The following is a 23843-nucleotide window of genomic DNA, read 5'->3' on the forward strand; positions in this document are numbered from 1 at the left end:
GCCAGCGCGGGCAGCCGAGCGGGCACGTGGAAGCCCTGGCTGTGCTGGAAGAGCGCGCCCAGGAGCGCAGCCAGCCAGGGCCGCTCCAGGCACCAGCCAGCACAGCTGCAGCCCCGCCCGATGTCAGGTGGCCCCTTCTAGGGGCCCATGGACTGTTCTGCCCTGGGGCCCGGAATTGCTGTGGGCGGCTCGGAGGGCTGGTTTCGCCCCACAGGCGCCCTAAGCCCCATTGGGACCTGCTGCGTGAGCCTGGGGCAGAGGGGCCCAGTGCCGGGGGCCCCGCCCTGCCCGCTATGGCGGGGACTCCACTGGGTGGGGAGCTGAGAGACCACAGGGCACCCAGGACAGGACCAGAGCCCCTTGGGCTCCTCACGGGCTGAGACTCCAGAGGCGGCAGCAGGGACGCGGGGCAGGCGCTGGGGGCAATGGGGCAGAGGCACGGGGGCAGTTCCGGGCACGCCCAGGGTCAGGCTCGGGGCACTTACATCCGCCGCAGCTTCTTGTAGGGCGAGAAGGCCCCAGGGGGGACAGATCTGATCCCGTTCAGCTCCAGGCGTCTGTGGGGAGACAGAAAATGAACCAAACCCGCCCGTCCTGCTGGCTGCCTACTGCAGCCTGGCCTCTCCCTGCAGGGGGCGCTGTGGGGAGCACCACCTCTCCCTGCAGGGGGCGCTGTGGGGAGCACAGGGGGGTGCTGGCTGTGGGGGGAGCTGCCCCAGCCCCACCTCTCCCTGCAGGGGTGCTCTCCGCGGCGCAGATTTGCCCTGGGCTGGCTCAGCTGGAGTTCCCGATGGAGATTCGCTCTAGTTACAGTTTGGGCGAAGTCCTGGGGGAACAGGTGAGCAGGGCCACTGCCCCCCGGGGGGGTGGGGGTTGTCGGGAAACTGGGTGTGATGTTATTGACATAATCTGTATAGATCATCGTTGCAACCAAAGTCCTGTAGTGGCACCAAATCTTGTATAAAGGGGGTCAAATGAGGAGTCTAAGACGAGGTGATGGTTTGCTGGTTAGGATTATGCAATCTGTGTGCGTGTATCATTCTGTAGTTGAAGTTATGAATATTGGCTCTGTATGTCTGTAGTTCAAACTTATGCTCTGCTTCTGGGGGACTGTCATGGAGTCCCTGGGAGATGCTCTGGAACTGCTCCCCATGAAGCCAGTCAGGACTCTGGGGCAGTCGCCTTCCTGTGAGCAGCCTGTCTGCAGGACACACAGCTCCCCCGGCTCCACCTTCCTGGGTCTGACCTCATAGAATCATAGAATCATCATAGAATCATAGAATATCAGGGTTGGAAGGGACCCCTGAAGGTCATCTAGTCCAACCCCCTGCTTGAAGCAGGACCAATTCCCAGTTAAATCATCCCAGCCAGGGCTTTGTCAAGCCTGACCTTAAAAACTTCCAAGGAAGGAGATTCCACCACCTCCCTAGGCAACGCATTCCAGTGTTTCACCACCCTCTTAGTGAAAAAGTTTTTCCTAATATCCAATCTAAACCTCCCCCACTGCAACTTGAGACCATTACTCCTCGTTCTGTCATCTGCTACCATTGAGAACAGTCTAGAGCCATCCTCTTTGGAACCCCCTTTCAGGTAGTTGAAAGCAGCTATCAAATCCCCCCTCATTCTTCTCTTCTGCAGGCTAAACAATCCCAGCTCCCTCAGCCTCTCCTCATAAGTCATAAGCATTCAGCATCCTCTGCCCCTCCGTGCGCTTCCCCCAGCGAGTCCGCTCAGGCGGGGCTCCTGGGGAAGCCAGAGGGTCCTGCCCCCCAACTCCGCAGTCAGACGTGACTCTCAGCCAGCCAGTAAAACAGAAGGTTTATTAGACGACAGGAACATGGTCTAAAACAGAGCTTGTAGGTGCAGAGAACGGGACCTCTCAGCTGGGTCCATTTTGGGGGCAGTGAGCCAGACAACCACGTCTGCCCTTCACTCCATGTCCCAGCCAGCCCCAAACTGAAACTCCCTCCAGCCCCTCCTCCTCTGGGCTTTGTCCCTTTCCCAGGCCAGGAGGTCACCGGATTCCTTTGTTCTCCAACCCTTTAGCTCTCACCTTGCAGGGGGGGAAGGGCCCAGGCCATCAGTTGCCAGGAAACAGGGTGTTGGCCATTCTCTGTGTCCAGACCCCTGCACACACCTGCCCTCTAGGGCTCTGCAATGATCATACACCCTTATCCCACCCCCTAGATACTTAAGAACTGCCTAGGGGAAACTGAGGCACCCCCACAATATTCGGAGGAAACATTAAGAACAGTCCCACTTCATCACATCTCTCCCCCCTTCAAGATCGAACTGAGCGGGGTCACTTTACCCGGTGACCTGGGGAAGTTCGAAGCCACCAACGTTCCCATGGATGCCCCAGCATCTCTCCCATTCCTTGGTAGGAGTTACACCAGGTCCTTCCAGTTTCACGCCCTCCCTTAGGTCAGGGGTGGTCGATAGCACTAGCAGGCCGCATGTGGGAAGGTTTCTGCAGCCTGTGCCCTTTAGCCACCCCAAAACCCCAGGGGGTCAAACTGGGATTGGGTCTGCTCCCCAACAAGCTGGCCAAACACAGCCACTTGGTTATAGGACTGTTTAACTTTCTTAACAGCTTTCACTTCATCTGAGACCTTCTCAAAGCTATCCACGCTGGATCCTTCAACAGGAAAGTCAGTGGATCCATTCACAACAGAAAATTTCTGGCTGTGAGGAACTGAAACTTTCTTGATTAAATCATTTTCACACCCTTCAGTTGCAGTAAACTGCTTGCAAAGACTCCATGAGGATTCCTTTCCCAAGGGCTTTTCTATGCAACCATTCACCCCTCCCAGAAATTCTGCTCTTACCCTCTTTACCTAGGGCTTGCTCTAGGGGAACACTTTCCTGAGCAACAACAGACTCTTTCTGGGTCTCCCTTACATCCAGAATCACCTCTGGCCCATCAGGCGGATTCCTACACAATCCCCTTTCAGGCAAACTTACAGACTTCCTAGATAAAAGGTTAGAAACATTCTCCTTCCCTTTGCCACACACAAGTTCAGGAATCTTTTCCTTCTTGCGACAGGTTTCCACACCCTCAGTAGGTAACACAATCACATCACCTTCATGCTCTCCTTGTGCCCTGGCTAGGATCTCACCCTGATTAGACAGAGTTGCTGCACCCTTTCCAACAACACACTAGCAACAGGCAAAATACAAGCACCAGAATTGTCTGCTCTCTGGGATTTTACATAGACCCTAACTGGATGCGATCTAGTTACAGGGCCATTCTCCCGAGCAGACCCAAACTTAGGACCCTTCCCTTCCTGGGCTTTAGCTGAATCCAGAACCAACTCTGAGACAACTGCACGACCCTCAACCATCACAGGCTGCAAGGCACCTTCTGTCTGCTCCACAGACAAAGACGAGCTGGACACACTTTCTCCTTTCACAGACACCCAGCTTGGGATCTCTTTCCCCTTGTCCCAGCACACAAGGCTGGTCATAGACAACTGCTTGGAGATCGGGGTAGCTCCCTCCATAGGCAAGTCAATACCCCTGACAGACACAGACACATTTCCTTCACTGTCCCAATTCTCCACCCAGCTAACAGGTAAGGTCCAGGGACTCTCATCTTCCACTCTCCTCGCCTTCCCACTCTGCTGACTGGACAAAGCCACCAGATAACAAGGCTGCCTAGGCTCATCCAAACTTTCTTTACCAAGCACCTTGCCACTCCCCACAGATCCCCTGCCCTGCCTGTGTCTCCCCCCACTCAGCTGGGGTCTCAGCTCCCACTTTGCTCAGCACTGCCCTTGCTGTCCCAGTGGGGGCAGGCCACTGCTTTCCTCAATGCATCAGAGCCAGTGAGAGTCCCCACTCTGGTGTGCAAGGGGCAGGGAGCATCTCTCTGTCCCACCCAGCCCCAGGGGTCTGGTTACAGGCAGGCAGGTAGCCTGAGCCTAGCGGCTCCTCCCTGCTGCCAGCCAGGTCATCTGCATTTTCACTGACCATTTCCCTCTCCGCCGATTGGTTCCCTGGATTCAAATTCAAACCCCTGGCAGTTACAGGAACAGGGCCTGGATCCTGTCCCAAAGAGACACAGTCGCCCCACAACAGGGTCTCGCAGCTGGTGTCCTGAAGAACCCCAACGACCAGCCAGCCCGACCCCTCCTGGGTCTGCACCGGGATCTGGGCCATAGGCAGGTCGAGGGGCTTCGTCCCTGGGACCCTCACCCAGCTCACACAGGCCCTCAGCATCTGAGGCTGCACCACCCAGGGCCTGACACCAGTTCTCTCTGTCCCAGGATCTTGCCACCCCAGGAATGTCTCCCCATTGACCATCACCTTCCGCTCCCACTGGGGGTCCGAGGGGCCTGACCCCAGGAAACTCCACACAGACAGATAGGCTGGGGTCAGGAGTGGGAGCCTGTCCACCTCCCCACCCATCTGGCTGATGGAGTCTATGGCCTTGGGACCCAGCAAGGGAGCTAGACACCGGGGCTTTTCCGCAGGGTCCCCTTGGTTCAAATCCCCAGCCTGCTCAAAGGCAGTGAGGTGGCATCCACATCCCCCCCTCCTTAACCAGGGGCAGCAATTTAGTCTCGAGGTTCCCTGTGGAACTGGCCCCCCGGGGTCTATCCCCACTCACCCCGGGGAGGTCCCCTAGGCCTCTCCGCTCCCCCCCGCCAGTTCATCCTGCTGCTGCTTCTGCAGCTCTTTCTCGGGCTCTCGCTGTCTCTCACAGTCCTCTTGCTCTCTCAGACTCAGCTCCAATCCCGTCCGTCTCCGATCCCCCGATGGGGAACCCGATCGTGAAGACCCTCGTCTGGTCGGGGACAGGAGTCTTGGCGATGCCTGGCTACCACTCCAGCTGCTCCCAGATCCTGCTATAGCCCCATTTGGGGTCAGGAATCTGTTCCTTAGAGCGGTAATCCTCCTCCAGCTGCACGATTAACTCTGCTTTGGTGAACTTTCCAACGCTCAACCCTCTCTTTCTGCACAGGGTTACAATGTCCTTCTTAAGGAGACGGTGACAGGCCATCACTCCGCTCCTCCCAAGTTGTTGTGGACTCACAGGCCCGTGTGTTCTCAGCTCCCCACGGTTTCCAGGGAGAACCCCTAGTGTGCCAGCCCTTCTCGAGGTCACCACCTCTTTGCCAGGGTCGAGCTGCAGACTCCTCCGCCCCTTGGACTGCTCGCTGCAATCCCCAGGGGGACCCCATTACTGCACAGTCCTTCTCGCTGGTCACACACTCCCAGGGGTTAACCGCCCCCCCGAAACCGCTCCTCTCTGAGCCTTCAGCACTCCTGGTCCTCGGCAATCCCCCTTTGTGTTACTGCTCCCCAGTCACTTACTGCAGGAAGCGCCATCCACGGGGTGCAGTACATCCCATCTCTGCCACCAGTTGTCACGGAGTCCCTGGGCGATGCTCTGGAACTGCTCCCCATGAAGCCAGTCAGGACTCTGGGGCAGTCGCCTTTCTGTGAGCAGCCTGTCTTCAGGACACACAGCTCACACGGCTCCACCTTCCTGGGTCTGACCTCGGCGCATTCAGCATCCTCTGCCCCTCCGTGCGCTTCCCACAGCGAGTCCGCTCAGGCGGGGCTCCTGGGGAAGCCAGAGGGTCCTGCACCCCAACTTCGCAGTCAGACGTGACTCTCAGCCAGCCAGTAAAACAGAAGGTTTATTAGACGACAGGAACATGGTCTAAAACAGAGCTTGCAGGTGCAGAGAACGGGACCTCTCAGCTGGGTCCATTTTGGGGGCAGTGAGCCAGACAACCACGTCTGCACTTCACTCCATGTCCCAGCAAGCCCCAAACTGAAACTCCCTCCAGCCCCTCCTCCTCTGGGCTTTGTTCCTTTCCTGGGCCAGGAGGTCACCGGATTCCTTTGTTCTCCAACCCTTTAGCTCTCACCTTGCAGTGGGGGAAGGGCCCAGGCCATCAGTGGCCAGGAAACAGGGTGTCGGCCATTCTCTGTGTCCAGACCCCTGCACACATCTGCCCTCTAGGGCTCTGCAAGGATCATACACCCTTACCCCACCACCTAGATACTTAAGAACTGCATAGGGGAAACTGAGGCACCCCACAACATTCAGAGGAAACATTAAGAACAGTCCCACTTCGTCACAGGGACACCCCAGACAAGTTGGTGTCAGCTCTGCCTAGCCTGCTTGATGGCCCATTAAGGACCATCAGCTACACGACTGACCCATTGAGAGAAGGCAGACAGGCCTTGCGACTCAGCAAGGTGTGCAGGGACCTGCCTATGGACAGAACTCTGAGGTGTTTCCAGGCCGTGGGATGGGCAGCTTGTCCTTGGGACAAAGAAAGAAAGACCACATGGCAAGAGACTATAAAAACCTGCTGCAGCTCCTCCATCTGGTCTTCAATCCTGCTTCTGACCTCTGGAGGGACTTTGCTGCACTGAAGCTCTGAACCAAGGACTGAAAGACCCACCCCAGCTGGGGATGTTCTCCAGAGACTTGATTTGAACCTGCAGCTTATTCCATCACTGCTGCAAGCCTGAACCAAGAACTTTGCCATTGCTGTGTGTCATTGATTCCATTTCACCACTTCTAGCTCTCGCGTCTATCCTTTTCCTTTTCTGAATAAACCTTTAGATTTTAGATGCTAAAGGTTTGGCAACAGCGTGATTTGTGGGTAAGATCTGATTTGTACATTGACCTGGGGTGATGGTGCTGCCTGTGGGAGCCAGCTGAGGTCACTCAGTCGGGGTGAACTGCAAACAAACGGGGCAGACAAACCCCACACGCTGGTGGATATTCCAATACTTAGAGTTATCAAACCAGCCCAAACCAGCCTCTGTATCACCTCCCCGGGTACTCAGACATCCACACGACGCAGTGCCCTTAAAGTGCCAGCCTCAGGCCCCCCTCCAGACACACCTGTCAGATACGAGGATGGTTACCGAACATCTTATCTCATCCTATAAAAGAAAAGATTCTCCAACCCCAAAGGATCCGCCACACTCCCAGGTCCAATGATAACTTAGATCTTACCCAAAATACACGCTAGAGCCAATTCTTGTTAACTAAACTAACATTTATTTAAAAATAAATAGAAAAGAGAGAGAGTTGGCTGAAAGATCAATATACAGACAGACTTGAGTTCAGTTCTTGAGGTCCAGGTACATGGCAGAGATGGTGAGTGTGTAGTGGCCAAAAGTCCTTTTAGAAACAGTCCACAGGTTACAGTCCAGTGTTCGTATTCAGGGTGACTCCAGTCAGCGACTGGGGATCTCAATCCTCATGGCTCAGGGTTTCCCCTTCTTGAAACCCAAAGCAGATCTGAGATGAAGAAGGATCGTGTCCCAAGGTTTTTATACATTTCCAGCAGCCTCTTGGCCTGAGAAGACAATCGGCTTCACTTTCCTTCTACCAAACACCCTGGCAATTAGCACAGGGTCATTTATCCATTAACAGTTCAGACACAGGTTACCACAGCCTTCAAAGAGGCACATAGACAACAATACTATGTCACTCAAGTGTCTTCCTAAATGTTAATCCTCCTTTTTTGATCTTTGAATCAAAGCCATAGCCATAGCCAAGCCTCGTTTGCTGACATCACAAGCCCTGAGCACACAGCTCCCCTTCTCTCTCTCACCATGCCGGCTGCATTTCACAGCTCTCTTCATTTCCATCTCTTCCTAACCAGGCTTTAAAGTTCGCGGGCCCGGGGTCAGGTCAGTCTGGGAGTTCATTAACTCGTTCTGGCCCTGTCACCTTTCAATGAGATATTATATTACACTCATAACATCACACCTGGGTCTGGGGCTTGGTCCTTTGGGATCGAGGGAACCTTTTTTCTTTTACTGGGGTACTGGTTTTCATAACCATCTGTCCCATAACGAGGGGCACTGGTGGTGAGACTGGGAAACTGGAGTGTCCAGGGGGAATTGCTTGTGTGACTTGTGGTTAGCCAGTGGGGTGACACCAAAGTCCTCTCTGTCTGGCTGGTTTGGTTTGCCTCGGTGTGCACAGAAACCCCAGCATGGGGCTGTGACTGCCCTGCTCTGAGCAGTTTGTCCTGAATTGGCACTCTCAGTGGGGTCCCGCCAGAACCAGCCTCGTTACACCGGGGCAACGGGTTTGTCCAAGGGCCGGCTCCAGCCTGGCTAGCGGCACCACCCTCCTGCTGCCAAGGGCTGCCCTGAAGAGCGACTCCTTTCCCAGGCGGCAGGCAGGGGCCACACGCGAGATGTGACACGCCTGGCATGGCCCTGGCCGCCATCGGGAGCCGGCCTGTTGTGCGCTGACGCCAGGTCGGTGTCTGCCGGGGGCTCCCTGGGCGAGCAGGATGCCCGGCTGTGACGATGTGACGCAGCAGGGAGGGGGGGGTGTTGACCTGGAATGTGCCCTGGGGATGGGAGACCTGAGCCGGGGGGGGGGTGTGTGGGGGGGGGTGTGTGTGTGTGTGTGTGTGTGACACCTCTGCCCAGGAATGTGAAGACAGGCTGCAGGAGGGAACCTGCTGTGGGGGTTTAGTTTCAGTTTGGGGCTGGGTGGAGGAACACAGGGAACCCCAGGGCTGGGGTCCAAGCTCCCTGCTCCCCCAGAAGGACTTGACTGAGGGGTCCTGGGTGTACCCACAAGCTCTGTTTTGGACTGTGTTCCTGTTGTCCAATAAACCTTCTGTTTTACTGGCTGGCTGAGAGTCGCAGTGAATCCCAGGAAGAGGGGTGCAGGGCCTGGACTCCCCCACACTCCATGACAACTGGTGGCAGAGGTGGGATTTACTGCACCCCGTGAACGGCGCTTCCTGCAGTAAGTGACTGGGGAACAGTAAAACGAAGGGGGATTGACGGGGACCAGGCGTGCTGAAGAGTCTTCCAGGGGGCGGTTAACCCCTGGGAGTGTGTGACCAGAGAGAAGGACTTTTGCAGTAACAGGGTCCCCCGGGGGATTGCAGCGAGCGGTCCCAGGGGCGGAGGAGTCTGCAGCTCGACCCTGGCAAAGAGTCGGTGACCTCAAGAAGGACTGGCACCCTAGGGGTTCTTCCTGGAAACCGTGGAAAGCTGCCCGGCCTGCGAGTGGCCAGCAGGGAGATGTACGCTAAACGCCTGAAGAGCGACCTGGTGGAGCTGTGCAGGCAGAGGGGGCTGCGCATCGGGAGGTCCACCAAGGAACAGCTGATTGCCCAGTTGGAGGAGGGGGATCGCTTGGATGACCCGATCCCTGTCCCTGAGGGAAGCTGCCCGGCAGACGCAGCGTGGGCCCTGGGGCCTGACCGGGCTGGGAGGGGTCAGACTGCTGCCGAGGACGTCCCGAGACCCTTCCTACCTAGGCCTGGGGGAGGGGTTGGGGGAAGCCCAGCGAATACCGAGGGCACCCTAACCCCGGCAGCCGGCAGGGGATCCTCCCGGCGGAGCTCCCCATCCCTGGAGCGGATGTGGCTGGAATGGGAGAGGGAGATGAAAATGGGGGAGCTGGAGGATCATGAAAAACAACGTCAGCATGAGGAGAAACAACGTCAACATGAGCGTCAGGAGAAGGAGAGGGAGCGTCAGGAGAAGGAGAAACAAAGACAGCATGACATGGAGCTGGCCAGACTGAGGAGCAGTGGGGCCCCGGCTGCGGTGAGTGAGGGGGGACCCAAGACTGCAAGGAGCTTTGATAAGTGCTTCCTGGCCCAGCGGAAGGAGGGGGAGGACATAGATAGCTTCCTGACGGCCTTTGAGAATGCCTGCGAGATGCACAGGGTTGACCCTGCAGACAGGGTCCAGTTCCTCACCCCCTGACTGGACCCAAAGCCATGGAGGTGTACAGTCGAATGACAGGGCCAGAGGCAGGGGACTACGAACTGTTCAAACAGGCCCTGCTCTGTGAGTTTGGGCTGACCCCCGAGATGTCCCGGAGAAGGTTCCAGAGTCAGCGTAAAACGCCTGAGGTCACCTACCTACAACGGGTCAACCGGATGCAGGGATATGCCCGCAAGTGGACAGCTGGGGCCCGAGCTAAAGAGGACCTGCTTGCCCTAATCATACTGGAGCAACTGTATGAACAGTGCCCTTCCGACCTGAGGCTGTGGCTGGTGGACAAAAAGCTCGAGAACCCCCAGCACGCAGGGCAGCTGGCCGACGAGTTTGTGAACAGTCGGTCAGGGGGTAGCCGGGAGGAGTCCCAAAAGAACAGGTCCCCCCCGATGCAGAGAGAGAGTCACCATGGGGCCTCCCAGCGGGGAAATAGGGAGAACCCCCTCCAAAGGGGAACGCCTAGTGTCGGGCCCCTCCGACCCGCTCAAGGGGACCAACGTGACCTGAGCTGCTATCATTGTGGCCAGAGAGGCCACGTACGGACCCAGTGCCCCGGCCTCAGGGACAAACGGAGCAGACTCAACCTACCCAGGGTTAACTGGGTAGGGACTCAGCTGGACGAGGGGCAGACGACCCAGGCAAGGGGGGCTACCAGTTTACCACCTGCTCAGGAGGGAAGAGTACCCCAGGCCAGCTCCGCCAGAGGGCTGGAGGCTCTGGACTCAGGGTGCTCGGTTTACAGGGTGGGCGCGGGGCTGTCCCTCCGGAGCGAGTGCCTTGTTCCCCTGGAGGTGGATGGGAGGAAGGTCAATGGATACTGGGATATGGGCGCGGAGGTGACGCTGGCCCGGCCCGAGGTGGTGGCCCCAGATTGGGTGGTGCCCAACACCTACCTGACCCTGACGGGGGTGGGCGGGACCCCATTCAAGGTGCCCGTGGCAAGGGTACATCTGAAATGGGGGGCCAAGGAGGGCCCCAAGGATGTGGGGGTACACCACCATTTGCCCACTGAAGTTTTGATGGGGGGAGACCTAGAGGACTGGCCAAGCAAGCCCCAGACCACCCTGGTTGTGACCCGTAGCCAGAGCCGGCGAGGGGCACTGCACCCCGACCTCGGGGAGGGTACCACACCGGAGGTGCAGGACTCTTCCCTGGTGGGGAGGGAGGGCCGAGGGGCACGGCTCAGAGAGGCGGAGGCCTCAGACCTGGCCACTGAGGGGGAGCCGGGCCCCATCCCTTCCCCAGCCGCTGAGTTCCAGGCCGAGTTGAGGAAAGATCCCTCCTTGCGGAAGCTCAGGGACCTGGCTGACCTCGGTGTGGGACGGACCATGAGGAGAGGCTGCCAGGAGAGGTTCCTGTGGGAGAAGGGGTTCCTGTACCGAGAATGGGCTCCCCCGGGGAAGTGGAGTCCTGTGGGATCAGGAGGCAGCTGGTGGTCCCCCAGAAGTATCACCGCAAGCTCCTGTACCTGGCCCATGACATCCCCCTCGCAGGGCACCAGGGAATCCGGCGCACCCGGCAGAGGTTGCTACAGAACTTTTACTGGCCCGGGGTCTTTACCACTGTCCGGCAGTATTGCCGATCCTGTGACCCCTGTCAGAGGGTGGGGAAGGCCCGGGACAAGGGGAAAGCGGCTTTGAGACCTTTGCCCATCATAGAGGAGCCTTTCCAGAAGGTGGCCATGGACATCGTGGGGCCTCTCAGCAAGATGACCCGGTTGGGGAAGAAATACATTCTGGTGGTGATAGATTTTGCCACCCGCTACCCCGAGGCAGTGCCCTTAGCTTCCATTGAAGCAGACACCATGGCAGATGCGCTCCTGACCATTTTCAGCTGAGTGGGGTTCCCCAAGGAAGTCTTGACAGACCAAGGCTCCAACTTCATGTCAGCCCTGCTCTGGCGCTTGTGGGAGAAATGTGGGGTCCGGCACAACTGGGCCTCAGCTTATCACCCCCAGTCCAATGGGCTGGTGGAGAGATTTAACGGGACGCTAAAGATGATGCTGAAAACCTTTATGAACCAGCACCTGCAGGATTGGGACAAGTACTTACCTCACCTGCTGTTCGCGTACAGGGAGGTGCCCCAGGAGTCTACCGGATTTTCGCCTTTCGAACTGTTATATGGCAGGAGGGTGAGGGGCCCCCTGGACCTGATGAGAGACGAGTGGGAGGGGAAGGCCACCCCCGATGGAGAGTCAGTGGTGGAGTATGTCCTGATCTTCCGAGAGAGACTGGCTGAACTCATGGGCCTGGCCAGGGAGAATCTGACCAGAGCCCAGAAGAAGCAGAAGGTCTGGTATGACCGCACGGCGCGGGCCCATGCCTACGCCACCGGGGATCAGGTGATGGTTCTCATCCCCGTGAGAAAGAACAAACTACAGGCCGCCTGGGAGGGCCCTTTCAAGGTCGTCAAGCAGCTCAATGAGGTAAACTATGTGGTGGAGCTGTCGAACCGGGCGCACCACCGCCGGGTGTACCATGTGAATATGATGAAGCCATATTATGCCAGGGGGAATGTGGTGTTGGCCGTGTGTGGACAGTGGGAGGAGCAGGGAGATGACCCTTTAGTAGATCTATTCCCTGGGACCAGAGCTGGTTCCCCCCTGGAAACAATTCCCCTCTCGCATCAGCTAACCCCTGCCCAGCAAGCTGAGATCAGGGGGGTGCTGCATCTGTACCGACAGCTGTTTTCCAACCAGCCTGGACGCACTAATCTGACTGTCCACCGGGTGCAGACAGGGTCGCACCCGCTGATAAGATGCTCCCCCTTCCGAGTCACAGGGAAAACTGCTCAGGACCTGGAAAGAGAGGTCCGGGACATGCTGGCCTTGGGGGTGATCCAGCCATCGGCCAGCCCTTGGGCCTCGCCGGTGGTGCTGGTCCCCAAAAAGGATGGGTCGGTCAGGTTCTGTGTGGACTACCGGATGCTCAATGCCATCACTGTATCTGATGCCTACCCCATGCCCAGGCCAGATGAGCTCCTAGACAAGCTGGGAGGAGCTCGGTACCTTACCACCATGGACCTTACAAAGGGCTACTGGCAAGTGCCGCTGGATGCAGATGCCCGGCTGAAATCGGCCTTTATCACCCCTCTGGGGCTCTACGAGTTCCTGACCCTGCCTTTCGGCCTCAAGGGAGCGCCGGCCACCTTCCAGCGCCTAGTGGACCAGCTCCTGAGGGGGATGGAGAGTTTTGCCGTGGCGTATATTGATGACATCTGTGTCTTTAGCCAGACCTGGGAGGACCACGTGTCCCAGGTTAGACAAGTGCTGGACCGACTCCAGGGGGCTGGGCTGACCATAAAAGCGGAGAAGTGCAAGGTGGGGATGGCTGAAGTATCTTACCTGGGCCATCGGGTGGGGAGCGGCCGCCTAAAGCCGGAACCAGCCAAGGTGGAGGTGATCAGAGACTGGCCTGCTCCCCACACCAAAAAGCAGGTCCAAGCCTTTATTGGGATGGCAGGATACTACCGAAGATTTGTGCCCCACTTTAGTGCCATAGCCACCCCCATCACTGAGCTATGCAAGAAGGGGAAGCCAGACAAGGTGGTCTGGACCGAGCAGTGCCAGGAGGCTTTCCGGGCGCTGAAGGAGGCTCTGGTCAGTGGCCCAGTTCTGGCAAACCCAGACTTTGACAAGCCCTTTGTGGTGTTCACCGACGCCTCAGACATGGGACTGGGGGCGGTGTTAATGCAGGAGGATGAAAAGGGGGAGAGACACCCCATCATGTACCTGAGCAAGAAGTTGCTACCCCGGGAGCAACACTACGCGGCCATCGAGAAGCAGTGACTGGCCATGGTGTGGGCCCTCAAGAAACTAGAGCCCTATCTCTTTGGGCGACACTTCACCGTGTACACCGACCCCTCTCCCCTGACCGGGCTGCACCAGATGAAAGGAGCCAACGCCAAGCTCCTGAGATGGAGCCTGCTCCTGCAGGATTACGACATGGACGTGGTCCACGTGAAGGGAAGTGCCAACCTGATAGCGGATGTGTTGTCCAGGAGAGGGGGCCCCGAACTTCCCCAGGTCACTGGTCAGAGTGACCCCGCTCAGTTCAGTCTCGAAGGGGGGAGAGATGTGAGGACGTGAGGCAGCAGGGAGGGGGGAGTGTTGACCTGGGAATGTGCCCTGGGGGTGGGAGACCTGAGAGCCTGTCACCTGAGCCAGGAGGGGGAGGTAACACCCCTGCCCGGGAATGTGAACAGAGGCTGCAGGAGGGAGCCTGCGGGGTGGGGGTTTGGTTTCAGTTCAGGGCTGGGTGGAGGAAAACAGGGAACCCCAGGGCTGGGGTCTAAGCTCCCTGCTCCCCCAGAAGGACTTGACTGAGGGGTCCTGGGTGTACCCACAAGCTCTGTTTTGGACTGTGTTCCTGTGGTCCAATAAACCTTCTGTTTTACTGGCTGGCTGAGAGTCTCAGTGGATCCCAGGAAGAGGGGTGCAGGGCCTGGACTCCCCCACACTCCGTGACACCGGCGCCCGGCGAACACAGGCGGGTCTGCTCCCTCGGCCCCACCCGGCCCTGCAGAGCCGTCCCCGGCCCTGTCCCCTGGGGGTGGGGCTGGGCCCAGCTGCTGCGCCCTGTGTCCCGTGGGCTGCGGGGGGTCCGGCGGGGGGCACTGGTGCACTCACATCTCTGTCATGCCCTCGGGCAGGTTGGCGGGGATGGCCGTCAGCCCCTTGCCGCGGCAGTCCACCACGCTGTTGCTGCAGGTGCACATGGCGGGGCAGGAGCCGGACGAGAGGCTGCAGACCTGGGCGTGGGAGGCGTCCGTTTGTCCTGCCGGGGAAGCAGAGCAGCGGCCGAGTGAGACGGGGACATGGCCTGGGCAGGGGCAGGGAGCTCGAGGGCGCGGTTGGTGCTGGGCCGGGCGGAGACGCGGCATCACCCTGACCTCACCCCCCAGGGCACCAGCCCCCCGGCAGCCCAGAGCAGCTCCCTCCCCCCAGGCAGAGCCCCCCCCGCAGCCCAGACCCCCCCGTCCAGGCAGAGCCCCCCGCAGGCCAGACCCCCCGCCCAGGCAGGCCCCCCACAGGCCAGACCCCCCGCCCAGGCAGAGCCCCCGCAGCCCAGACCCCCCCGCCCTGGCAGGCCCCCAGGGCCACAGCCGCCCCTGACCTGAGCAGCTGAAGTCGTGTTTCCGGAGCTCGGGCAGGCTGGCGCCGCGGAGGGGGGGGGGCCCGGCGCACTGCGTGAAGAGCCCGATGGCGGGGCGCTGCTGCAGCCACCCCGCGAGCCAGCCCAGGTGGCAGTCGCAGAACAGCTGGTTGGAGTGGAGGCGGCTGGGGAAGGGCAGAGGGTCAGTGTCGGGGTCTCCCCGCGGGGACGTCCCCAGCCGCCCGTCCCTGGGCTGCCAGCTCCTGCGGAGCCCCCAGCCGGGCCTCCCAAGCACCCACAGCCCAGCCCCCCAGAGCCCACGGCCCCAGCTCCAGGGGCGCGCGGGGACCCCGGGAGGGGCAATGGCTGAGCTGCGGCAGGCAGCACCAGAGCATGGGAACAAAGGGGGGGCCAAAACCTTCTGCAACGCGCTGGGTTGGAGGCAGCAGCACGTCCCCCCTGGCCAGTTTCCCCCACCCCCGTGTCCAGCCCAGCCCGGGGCCCTGCCCTCCACCCATCCCCCGGGACCACCTGCCCCCACAGGTGCTGGGATTAGGGGTGCGGGAGTGCGGGGGGGCTGCAGTGCCCCCTGGCTTGACTGGGTTCCACCATATCCAGGGGTTACAGCCTGGTTCAATGGCCCTCAGCCCCCCACTGTGCACCCTGCTCCAGCCCCCGCACCCATCCCCCCAGCCCCCCCCGTACTCACAAGGTCCGGAGTCTGGGCATGTGGTTGAAGCTGGACACGGGGATGGCGCTGATGTTGTTGTTATTCAGTGTCCTGCAGGAGGCAACGGAGATGGGTCAGGGCCCCCCGCTGGCTGGGACAGACCAGCCAGAGCCCCCCCCACGTGTCTCCCCCGCTGGGACAGACCAGCCAGAGCCCCACCCCAAGTGTCCCCCCGCCAGGACAGACCAGCCAGAGCTCCCCCCCCCCCACGTGTCCCCCCGCTGGGACAGACCAGCCAGAGCTCGCCCCCCCCCCACGTGTCCCCCCGCTGGGACAGACCAGCCAGAGCCCCCCCCCACGTGTCCCCCCGCCGGGACAGCCCAGCCAGAGACCCCCCCACGTGTCTCCCCCGCCGGGACAGCCCAGCCAGAGACCCCCCCCACATGTCCCCCCACCGGGACAGACCAGCCAGAGCCCCCCTCCCAGTGGGGACCCCCCAGGCGAACAGACAGACGCACAGACGGGTCCGAGTGGCTAGGAGGAGCCACTTGGCTCTGGCTCTGAGAGGCTCTTGGGCGAGTGCAGGGGGCCGGGGAGGGGGCAGGCGCTGGGGCAGGGCCCACACGGGCTGTGTGCCCAGGGCCAGGGAGTTCCCGACCCCCCCCAGCTCCGTGCCCCCTGCTGCCCGCACTTGGGGCTGATCCCCCCCCTCCCCAGCTCTGTGCTGCTGGCGACTGGGGCTTGGGCTGAGCCCCGGTTTGCTCAGCAAGGCTTGGCCAGGCTGGCCACCCCCAGACAGCCTGTTCCCGGAGCTGGCGCCTGGAGGCCAGGCAGGTGGGAGCCCCCCTCCCCCCCAGGACAGCCGAACTCACGGCTCCGAATCCCGTGCCCCATGCCCCATGCCCGCCCCACTTACAGAACCTCCAGGCTCCGCAGCGCGCGGAAGGCCCCGTCCTCGATACAGCTGATCTGGTTCTTGTCCAGCTGCCTGCACAAGAAAAGGGGACCCAGCTTTGCCGAACAGACTCCAGGCCCCAGGACAGTCTGCAGGCCGGGCCGGCGCCGTGAGCTGGGCAGAGGAATGCCAGGGCCCAGAACAGCCACAGCAGGGGCTGCGGGTTGGGAGTGAGGGGCACCGGCCGAGCTGGGGTGAGCCCAGAACAGCCACAGCAGGGGCTGCGGGTTGGGAGTGAGGGGCACCGGCTGAGCTGGGGGGAGCCCAGAACAGCCACAGCAGGGGCTGCGGGTTGGGAGTGAGGGGCACCGGCTGAGCTGGGGGGAGCCCAGAACAGCCACAGCAGGGGCTGCGGGTTGGGAGTGAGGGGCACCGGCCGAGCTGGGGGGAGCCAGAACAGCCACAGCAGGGGCTGCGGGTTGGGAGTGAGGGGCGCTGGCAGAGCTGTGTGGGAGGCTTACGCAATATCTGCCCCCATGGGGCCCCCTCCTGGCCTGAACTAAGCAGATATTGCCCCAGGTGTGCCCCAGGGCAGGGCTGGGGACCCTGGGCACCACCATGCCTCCTGGCTGTGAGCCCGGGGCTTTGCCCAGGGGCCGCCCCCGTGCCATGGAGATGTGGCTCTCCCGGGCTGAGCCCCCCTCGTTGCCACGCTTGGTGGATCATCCTGCCCCTCGCTGCCCGGCACCGTGTGCCATCGGTCACAGCAGGCAGAGGGGGGCAGGCTGCTGGGGCGTCCTGCTGCCCCGTGCACTTCCACTGCAGAGGATGGGAAGGGCCGGGTGGTGCAGCGCTCGGCCGTCTGCATCCCTGGGGAGCAGCAGAGCACGGGACGCCCCAGGGACTCACAGCTGTCTGCATCCAGAGACCCGCCCTTCCCCAGCTGGACTCCCCACGCTCCAGCACCCCCAGCGTGCGTGATCCTGGAGCAAAGCACCGGGGAGCCCCTGGCCCAGTTCCGTGGCCCATCCCGGAGGGGAAGAGGAGCCAGGCCAGAGGGGGCTGGACCACGGCCACTCACAGGTTCTTCAGGTCGGTGGCTCCGCGGAAGGCTTTCCTCGGCACGGCCTGGAGGAGGTTCTCGCTCAGGTCCCTGGGGAAACAAAACGTGGGCGGTGAAATCAGCGAAGCCCTGAAAGCAACGTCCCCTCCCTGAGAGTGGGGCAGGCGCCGGGGGAACCGGGACGCGTCGGGTCAGCTCAGTGCCCACGGCTGCTATCGCCAGGCCATGGGGCAGGGACAGCGCCTTCCTAGCGGGCAGCATTCAGCATTAGCGATCAGTGTGATAGCTGGGGCCTGCGACCCCAGGACCTGCCTAGCACACCCCAGAGTATCTCCTCCTGCTTTAGGGGGCTCGGGGAATTTGGGACTTCCCGTGTGACCCCCGGACTGACACAGGGGCTCCCCCAGGACTCTCCGGGCCGGGCTACGCTGCAGTGAGGTAGGTTAATTCTGCCATTACACTGCCCGAAGGCCTGGGGTGGGCACTGGCAGGCAGGTGGCAGAATTCGTCCCTCCACCTGGCTCCTGTCTCTTGCGCTACATCTACACTGCAGTGCTCCAGGGTGGGATCCACCTACGCTGATGGGGGGTCGCTGCAGGTAACCCTGTGTGACGAAGCGGGACTGTTCTTAATGTTTCCTCTGAATAGTGTGGGGGTGCCTCAGTTTCCCCTAGGCAGTTCTTAAGTATCTAGTGGGTGCGGTAAGGATGTATGATCCTTGCAGAGCCCTGGAGGGCAGGTGTGTGCAGGGGTCTGGACACAGAGAATGGCCGACACCCTGTTTCCTGGCCACTGATGGCCTGGGCCCTTCCCCCTGCAAGGTGAGAGCTAAAGGTTTGGAGAACAAAGGAATCCGGTGACCTCCTGGCCCAGGAAAGGGACAAAGCCCAGAGGAGGAGGGGCTGGAGGGATTTTCAGTTTGGGGCTGGCTGGGACATGGAGTGAAGGGCAGACGTGGTTGTCTGGCTCACTGCCCCCCCAAAATGGACCCAGCTGAGGGGTCCTGTTCTCTGCACCTACAAGCTCTGTGTTAGACCATGTCCCTGTCGTCTAATAAACCTTCTGTTTTACTGGCTGGCTGAGAGTCCCCTGGGCTCTGGCTCAATCCCATATGCACCAAAGCCCATTCAGGGCTCAGTGCAGACACCAGCGAATGGCCCCAGGGCAGGAGCTGCTCTGTCCTGGCTGGCAGGGGCACCAGGAACACGTGGGCAGAGCCATGGGCAGCCCTCAGCAGGAGGCTGGCCAAGAGCCATCCCGCGCAATGGGATCCAGATTCCAGAGCACATGGACACCACCTGGTCACGCTAATGGGAACTGAATTCTCCCAGGCTTGTCTCTGAACCACAGATCTGGCGTGGGCCGGGCAGCACTGACCGGCTGAGAGCCAGTGAGAGGCAGAGACACCCAGGGGGATCACAGGGAGACTTCACTCCTCCCGCAGTCCTGACCCCTGGGGACTGGGAATGGCACCCCCCGGCAGGCAGCGCTTTAAATCCAAACCAAAGACTGTGGAGCAGCTTCCTTGCAGCCAGGAAGGGCCTGTGGCCCCAGCAGCCACTCCCAGCCCAACCATCTGGAGGGGAGCAGCTCCCAAAAGAAATCGGGAGAGGGGGCATTACGGCTGCTAAGCCCCTTAGGGCACTGATCTCACCAGCCCCAACATAGAGCGCTAGCTCCCTCCGAGCGGCTGTAAAGCTCTCTGCTGCTCCCGAGTCAGCCAGGCGGAGATGGACAGACAGACAACCCCGCTGTAGGTCAGGAAGAGCCAGTGGGGCTGGGCCCAGGCCCTGAGCAGCCAGTGACTTGGAAAGTTGTTTCCACAGAAGACTCTGACCTGGCCTCCCAGGGAACCAGGGGATGGAGGATCAGGGGCGCCTGCAGCCGCCCCGGGCTCGCGGCCAGGATGAACGCTGGTCCGGGATGGCTAAGGGCGAGGTGGAGCTGCATGGAGCCGGGGCAGGGCATGTCCGAATGGATCTGGATGGGACACGTTAAGAAAACCAACTCGAACAGGAGCCTGATTGGCCTGCACTGTCCCTAGGCCATGTGACCCAGGATCAGCACCCGCCCCTCCTGGGATGTCGCCAATCATCCAGGCTGTGCGTTGAGGGAAAGGGGCTCTGCCTCAGTTTCCCCATCAGTACAACAGGAACGATGGTCCTGCCCTGAGGTTGAATTTGCAAAGGGCCTTGCCAGGCACAGCTTCCCTGGGACTAGGAGGCAGCAGGTCTCCCAAGGAGAGAGGGGCAGGCTGCCTCGGTCCCCCAGCAGTGATGCAGGGGGGAAGATTGGCCTTCAGCTCCGAGAGCCAATCCAGGGTGCACAAGGGGGCAAATCCAGCGTGGGGGACATGGGGCCAGAGCAGAGGGGCCCCTGCCCCAGAGCAGCCGGGTGTTCAGGGCTCTGTCTGCAGGGAGGCGCCCGCAGGCCCAGCGAGCCCTTGGCTGGCCGCGAGCAGCTCTCAGGGACACACACGGGGCGGGCAGGGTGCCGGGGCAGCGGCAGGGAAGTCAGAGGAAAAAGCTCTTTTGACACATCGGAGCCCTTTGGAGAGCCGGGCCCTGGGCCTCGCACTAACCGGCCACGGGCACAGGTGGGGTTTTAAAGGGCCTTCTAGCTCTGTGAGCGCTGACCTGCAGTTCATGTTCTGCCCAGGGGGTGGCGCTGACAGGCTGTCCTGGAGCTGTGGGGACAAACCTGGGTAAATTACCTGGTCCCCCCAAAGAAGAGCCCGGGGATCTGGGGGGGGGGCCCTCGTCTCTTTCACCTACAGCCCTCGGTCCACTAAACGACAGAGCCATGGGTGTAGACAGGATCACAGGGCTCACCTCGTCTAACCCCCTGCTAAGATGCAGGAGTTATTGGGTCTAATCCATCCAAGCCAGATAGCTTGTGAAGTCCCCACGCGTCTGTTCCACTGTCCTACTGCTCTTGCAGGTGGGAAGCTTTTCCTGAGATTGAATCTAAATCTGCTGTGCTGGAGTTCGAGCGAGTTGCCTCGTCATGCCCTCTGTGGCAAGAGAGAATGACCTGTCTCCCTCTTTTTGACAGCAGCCTTTCAAGTGTTCGAAGGCTCTCATGTTCCCCTGCAATCACTTCTCTTCCAAGCTAAACATACCCAGTTCCTTCAGCCTTTGCGCCCTGGGGAATACTGACGAATGAGGAGTCAGGGTAATACGGAGCCCCAGACCAGAGACACTGCAGACCCCTCCAGAGTCCAGCACAGCACGCCCCACAAACACTTCCCCCGCGGGAATCGCGTGAGGAAAAGTGGGCCTTTTATTGTAAATGAAAGGGCTTGTTCCTTGCTGGTTTCCTTTTCTTCCCTGATTTAATTTCTTTCCCAAAGTTTTCAGTTATTTGAGGAAGAAAAAAATGTTTTGTTTCAAATGCATTTTTTGCACAAAAAATATCACTTCCCACCCAGCTCTATTCACACCCCTTCCCGCCTTCTCTTTGACCTCCAGAGACAGTCGCTGTGTCCTTAGCACGCCCTGTCTCCAAGCTCCGACTGGCCCAGCCACAGCGTATCGCCTCCTAGTGGGCCCTGTCAGCACTGTGCTGAGCGCGTCGGCACTCAGCCGTTCCAGGCCACCGCAAGCGTTTGCTCAAAGGCTGACACCCGAGACTGACGTCTGACGTCTCAGCCCCCTGCGATGTGCCCATGCCGAAGGAATCCAAAGTATGAAACGCCAGCAAATGGCCTGACCCTGCCTGTGAACCCCACTGGAGAAACCCGCCCCCTGAAAACGTGCGCCCATCGGCACCTCCCTCCCCTGCCCGCCCGCCTTGAGTCTGTGGCAAGTCTGTAATTCCGGGGGGTCTGTGCGCGATGAGGCCTGATCCTGAGCGGGCCCCCGGGCGCTGCTGTGACACGTGTGCTAAATAACCCTTCCAGCAGACTTGCCTTGGAAGGGCGCTTGGCCGGCAGCTGTCTGGGAAGGAGAGCAGCAGCCTCCCTGCTCTGGCCACCAGGGAGCTGTGACAATTCATTGCCCTGAACATCCGGCTAACCCCGGCGCTGGCTGGGCGGGCAGCGAAACCTCCCAGCGAGACTCTGGCAGGGAGGGGCTGCAGTCTCTCCCCGGGATGGCTCGTGTGCCCCCGGCTGCTTTGCCACAAGCTGTGAGGCTGCCCAGGCCACGCGCCCCCCACGCACTAGACGCCAGGCAGGGCTCAGATCTGGGGGCTGAATTCCCGCCCCCATGGCCGGGGCGACCCCTGCAGGGACGCTGGGGGTTCCCGTCTGCCCCGTGCACAGGCCCCATCCCACACTCAGCCAATGGCCGGCACCGCAGCACGGCTGGGCTGCATACACCAGCTCAGCCCCCCACAGCCTCTATTCTGACTGCTGGGGCCCTCCGGTCCGTTCCCAGCGCTCCCTGCCGGGCAGCAGAGGCCATGTCCCCCAGAGGGGCTGCTCCAGGGGGCTCTGTGGGGTCCTGCGGGGTCAGGCGTCTCCGAGAAGGCCGGGACTCAGGAGTACCACAGACTCTGTGCATGTGAGCGTGGGCGAGGCGCGTGGGCCCAGATCCACTTGCACTGCCCGGGGGGACGACAGCACATCCTGCCCTGCACTGGGACATGCAGCTCCCTGGCGAGAGCAGAGCTGGGCCACATCCTACAGCTTCCCTCTGTGCTGAGCTGCCTGCCCGAGGGTGCTGCCCCGTCCGCTCGCTGCTGGGCTGCGGCCGCAGGATAAAGCCCTGTGCTGCCCAGCTCCGCGGCAGATCTTGGTCAGGGCGCCCCGGGGAAGCCTGCAGCCCCCAGCGCGCTGCCCGGCCTGGCACTCAGCGGGGCAGCAATGGATAACTTCACTAGGACACGGCTTCCCGGCGGGGAGCCCACTCCAGCAGACAAAGCAGGCAGGGTTAATCTCCGGCCCCCGCGGCGAGCGGCAGGCGAGACCAGGCAGGGCTGTTACCACAGCTCCGGCTCCGGGCTAATCCTGCTTTCACACTTTAACCTGATTGAGCCTTGTTTGGAGAGTGGGCGCTGGGCCGCCGGCGGGATTACAGCAGGGTGCAGCGGGGAGGTAATTGCAGCCTGGCGGCCTGGGCCTTGCGTTCTCTGATCCCCGCTGGCTGCTGGCCGGGCAGCAGAGACCTGGCTTCAGCTGCGAGACGTCTCCTTGTGGCATAGAGTTCCCCACACCCCGTCTCCCAGCGCTGGGCGGCTGGGCCTGGCGGGCTCCCCTCCCCATCCCTGAAATCAGGGCCCAGATCCCCACTGGGCACATCAGTGTCACGGCTCCATGGAGAGCCCCTCCGGCAACACTGAACCCCGCGGCCACAGCAACCCCAGGCCAGCGCCCACCCCCTGACCACGCTGACCCCAGGCCAGCGCCCCTTTCCCCGGCCACACCGACCCCAGGCCCATGCCGACCCCAGGCCCACACGGACTCACAACCTCCCTCCCCACGGTCCCAGGGCTCAGCATCTCAGACACGCTCAGCTCCTGGGGGACCACAGTGGCTGGGCTAGCCCTTCAGACAGCAACGCGCGGGCCCCCGCAGCTGGTGGCTCCAGGGGTCACGGCCCAGCCCTGCTTCTCCCCGGCCTCCGCCCAGCCCCCCTACACACAGCACTGGGAGTGATGGGAAGGTTCCCTTGAGGGAGGGCTGGGGCCAGTCACCCCCCCAGCACCCCAAGATGGGCGTACACCCCCTGCCCCCCGGCGGGCGGAGCTGAGAGACCTGCGGGGCCCAGAGCAGGAACGGCGGGATTTCCCACGCACCCGCACCCACAGCGCTGCACGCAGCCTGCGCAGGAAGCCCAGAGCCGGGGCGAAGGGTCCCGTTAACCGAGTCGTGCGGAGCAGCCCCATGAGCAGTCCCCCGCCCCCCAAACAGCACATCAGGGCAGGCACGTCACAGACTCCACCTTAGCCAAGCGGATGGGTCACTGGTGCCAGGCACAAACCATCGCTTCCAGAGTCCGCAGCGGGGGGCTGGGCCGGAGCAATCTGTGGCACGCTGGCCCCCAGCTTCCCGAAAGCGCAGCGCTGGGCGTGCCTGGAGACCCTGGTTGCAGCGCGCCTGCCGGGGAGGTGGTGACAACTCCTGCGGGATCTCAGGGTGGTGGCGTTCCAGTGGGGCACGGGCGGCCGTGAGCCCAGCCAGCGAGTGCAATCCTGTCTGCACGGGCAGGAGGCCGTGGGTGTGAATCCCGGGTTGACTGCAGCGGGGGATCACACCCGCCCTTTGCAAGCCCCTAATTCTGAAAGCCAGGCTCTGAAGTACCAGATCCTGGGTCCTGCCACACACACAAAGATGGCTCTAGGCCACCTCTAGCTCCCTCGCATCCTGGGCACTGGCTGGACTGAGCTCCTGGCCTGGCCTCCAGGGGCAGTCAGCAATTGCTGGAGCACAGGGTGCTC

General features: G+C 61.2%; 1 protein-coding gene across 1 annotated transcript in view; it reads right to left on the bottom strand.

The window, feature by feature from the left end:
- The window catches only part of SLIT1 (slit guidance ligand 1), a 154388-nt gene that overhangs the window by 36034 nt on the left and 94511 nt on the right, over positions 1-23843 (bottom strand). Inside the window, exons 5-10 of the mRNA XM_077822884.1 lie at positions 17481-17552; positions 16421-16492; positions 15544-15615; positions 14856-15019; positions 14369-14516; positions 486-557 (exon numbers count right to left, since the gene is read on the bottom strand). Of these exons, the coding sequence (XP_077679010.1) occupies positions 486-557; positions 14369-14516; positions 14856-15019; positions 15544-15615; positions 16421-16492; positions 17481-17552 (600 nt within the window). The remainder of the gene's footprint in view (positions 1-485; positions 558-14368; positions 14517-14855; positions 15020-15543; positions 15616-16420; positions 16493-17480; positions 17553-23843) is intronic.

Source organism: Eretmochelys imbricata, chromosome 7, assembly GCF_965152235.1.
Source record: "Eretmochelys imbricata isolate rEreImb1 chromosome 7, rEreImb1.hap1, whole genome shotgun sequence".
In the NCBI taxonomy this organism is placed as follows: domain Eukaryota; kingdom Metazoa; phylum Chordata; order Testudines; family Cheloniidae; genus Eretmochelys; species Eretmochelys imbricata.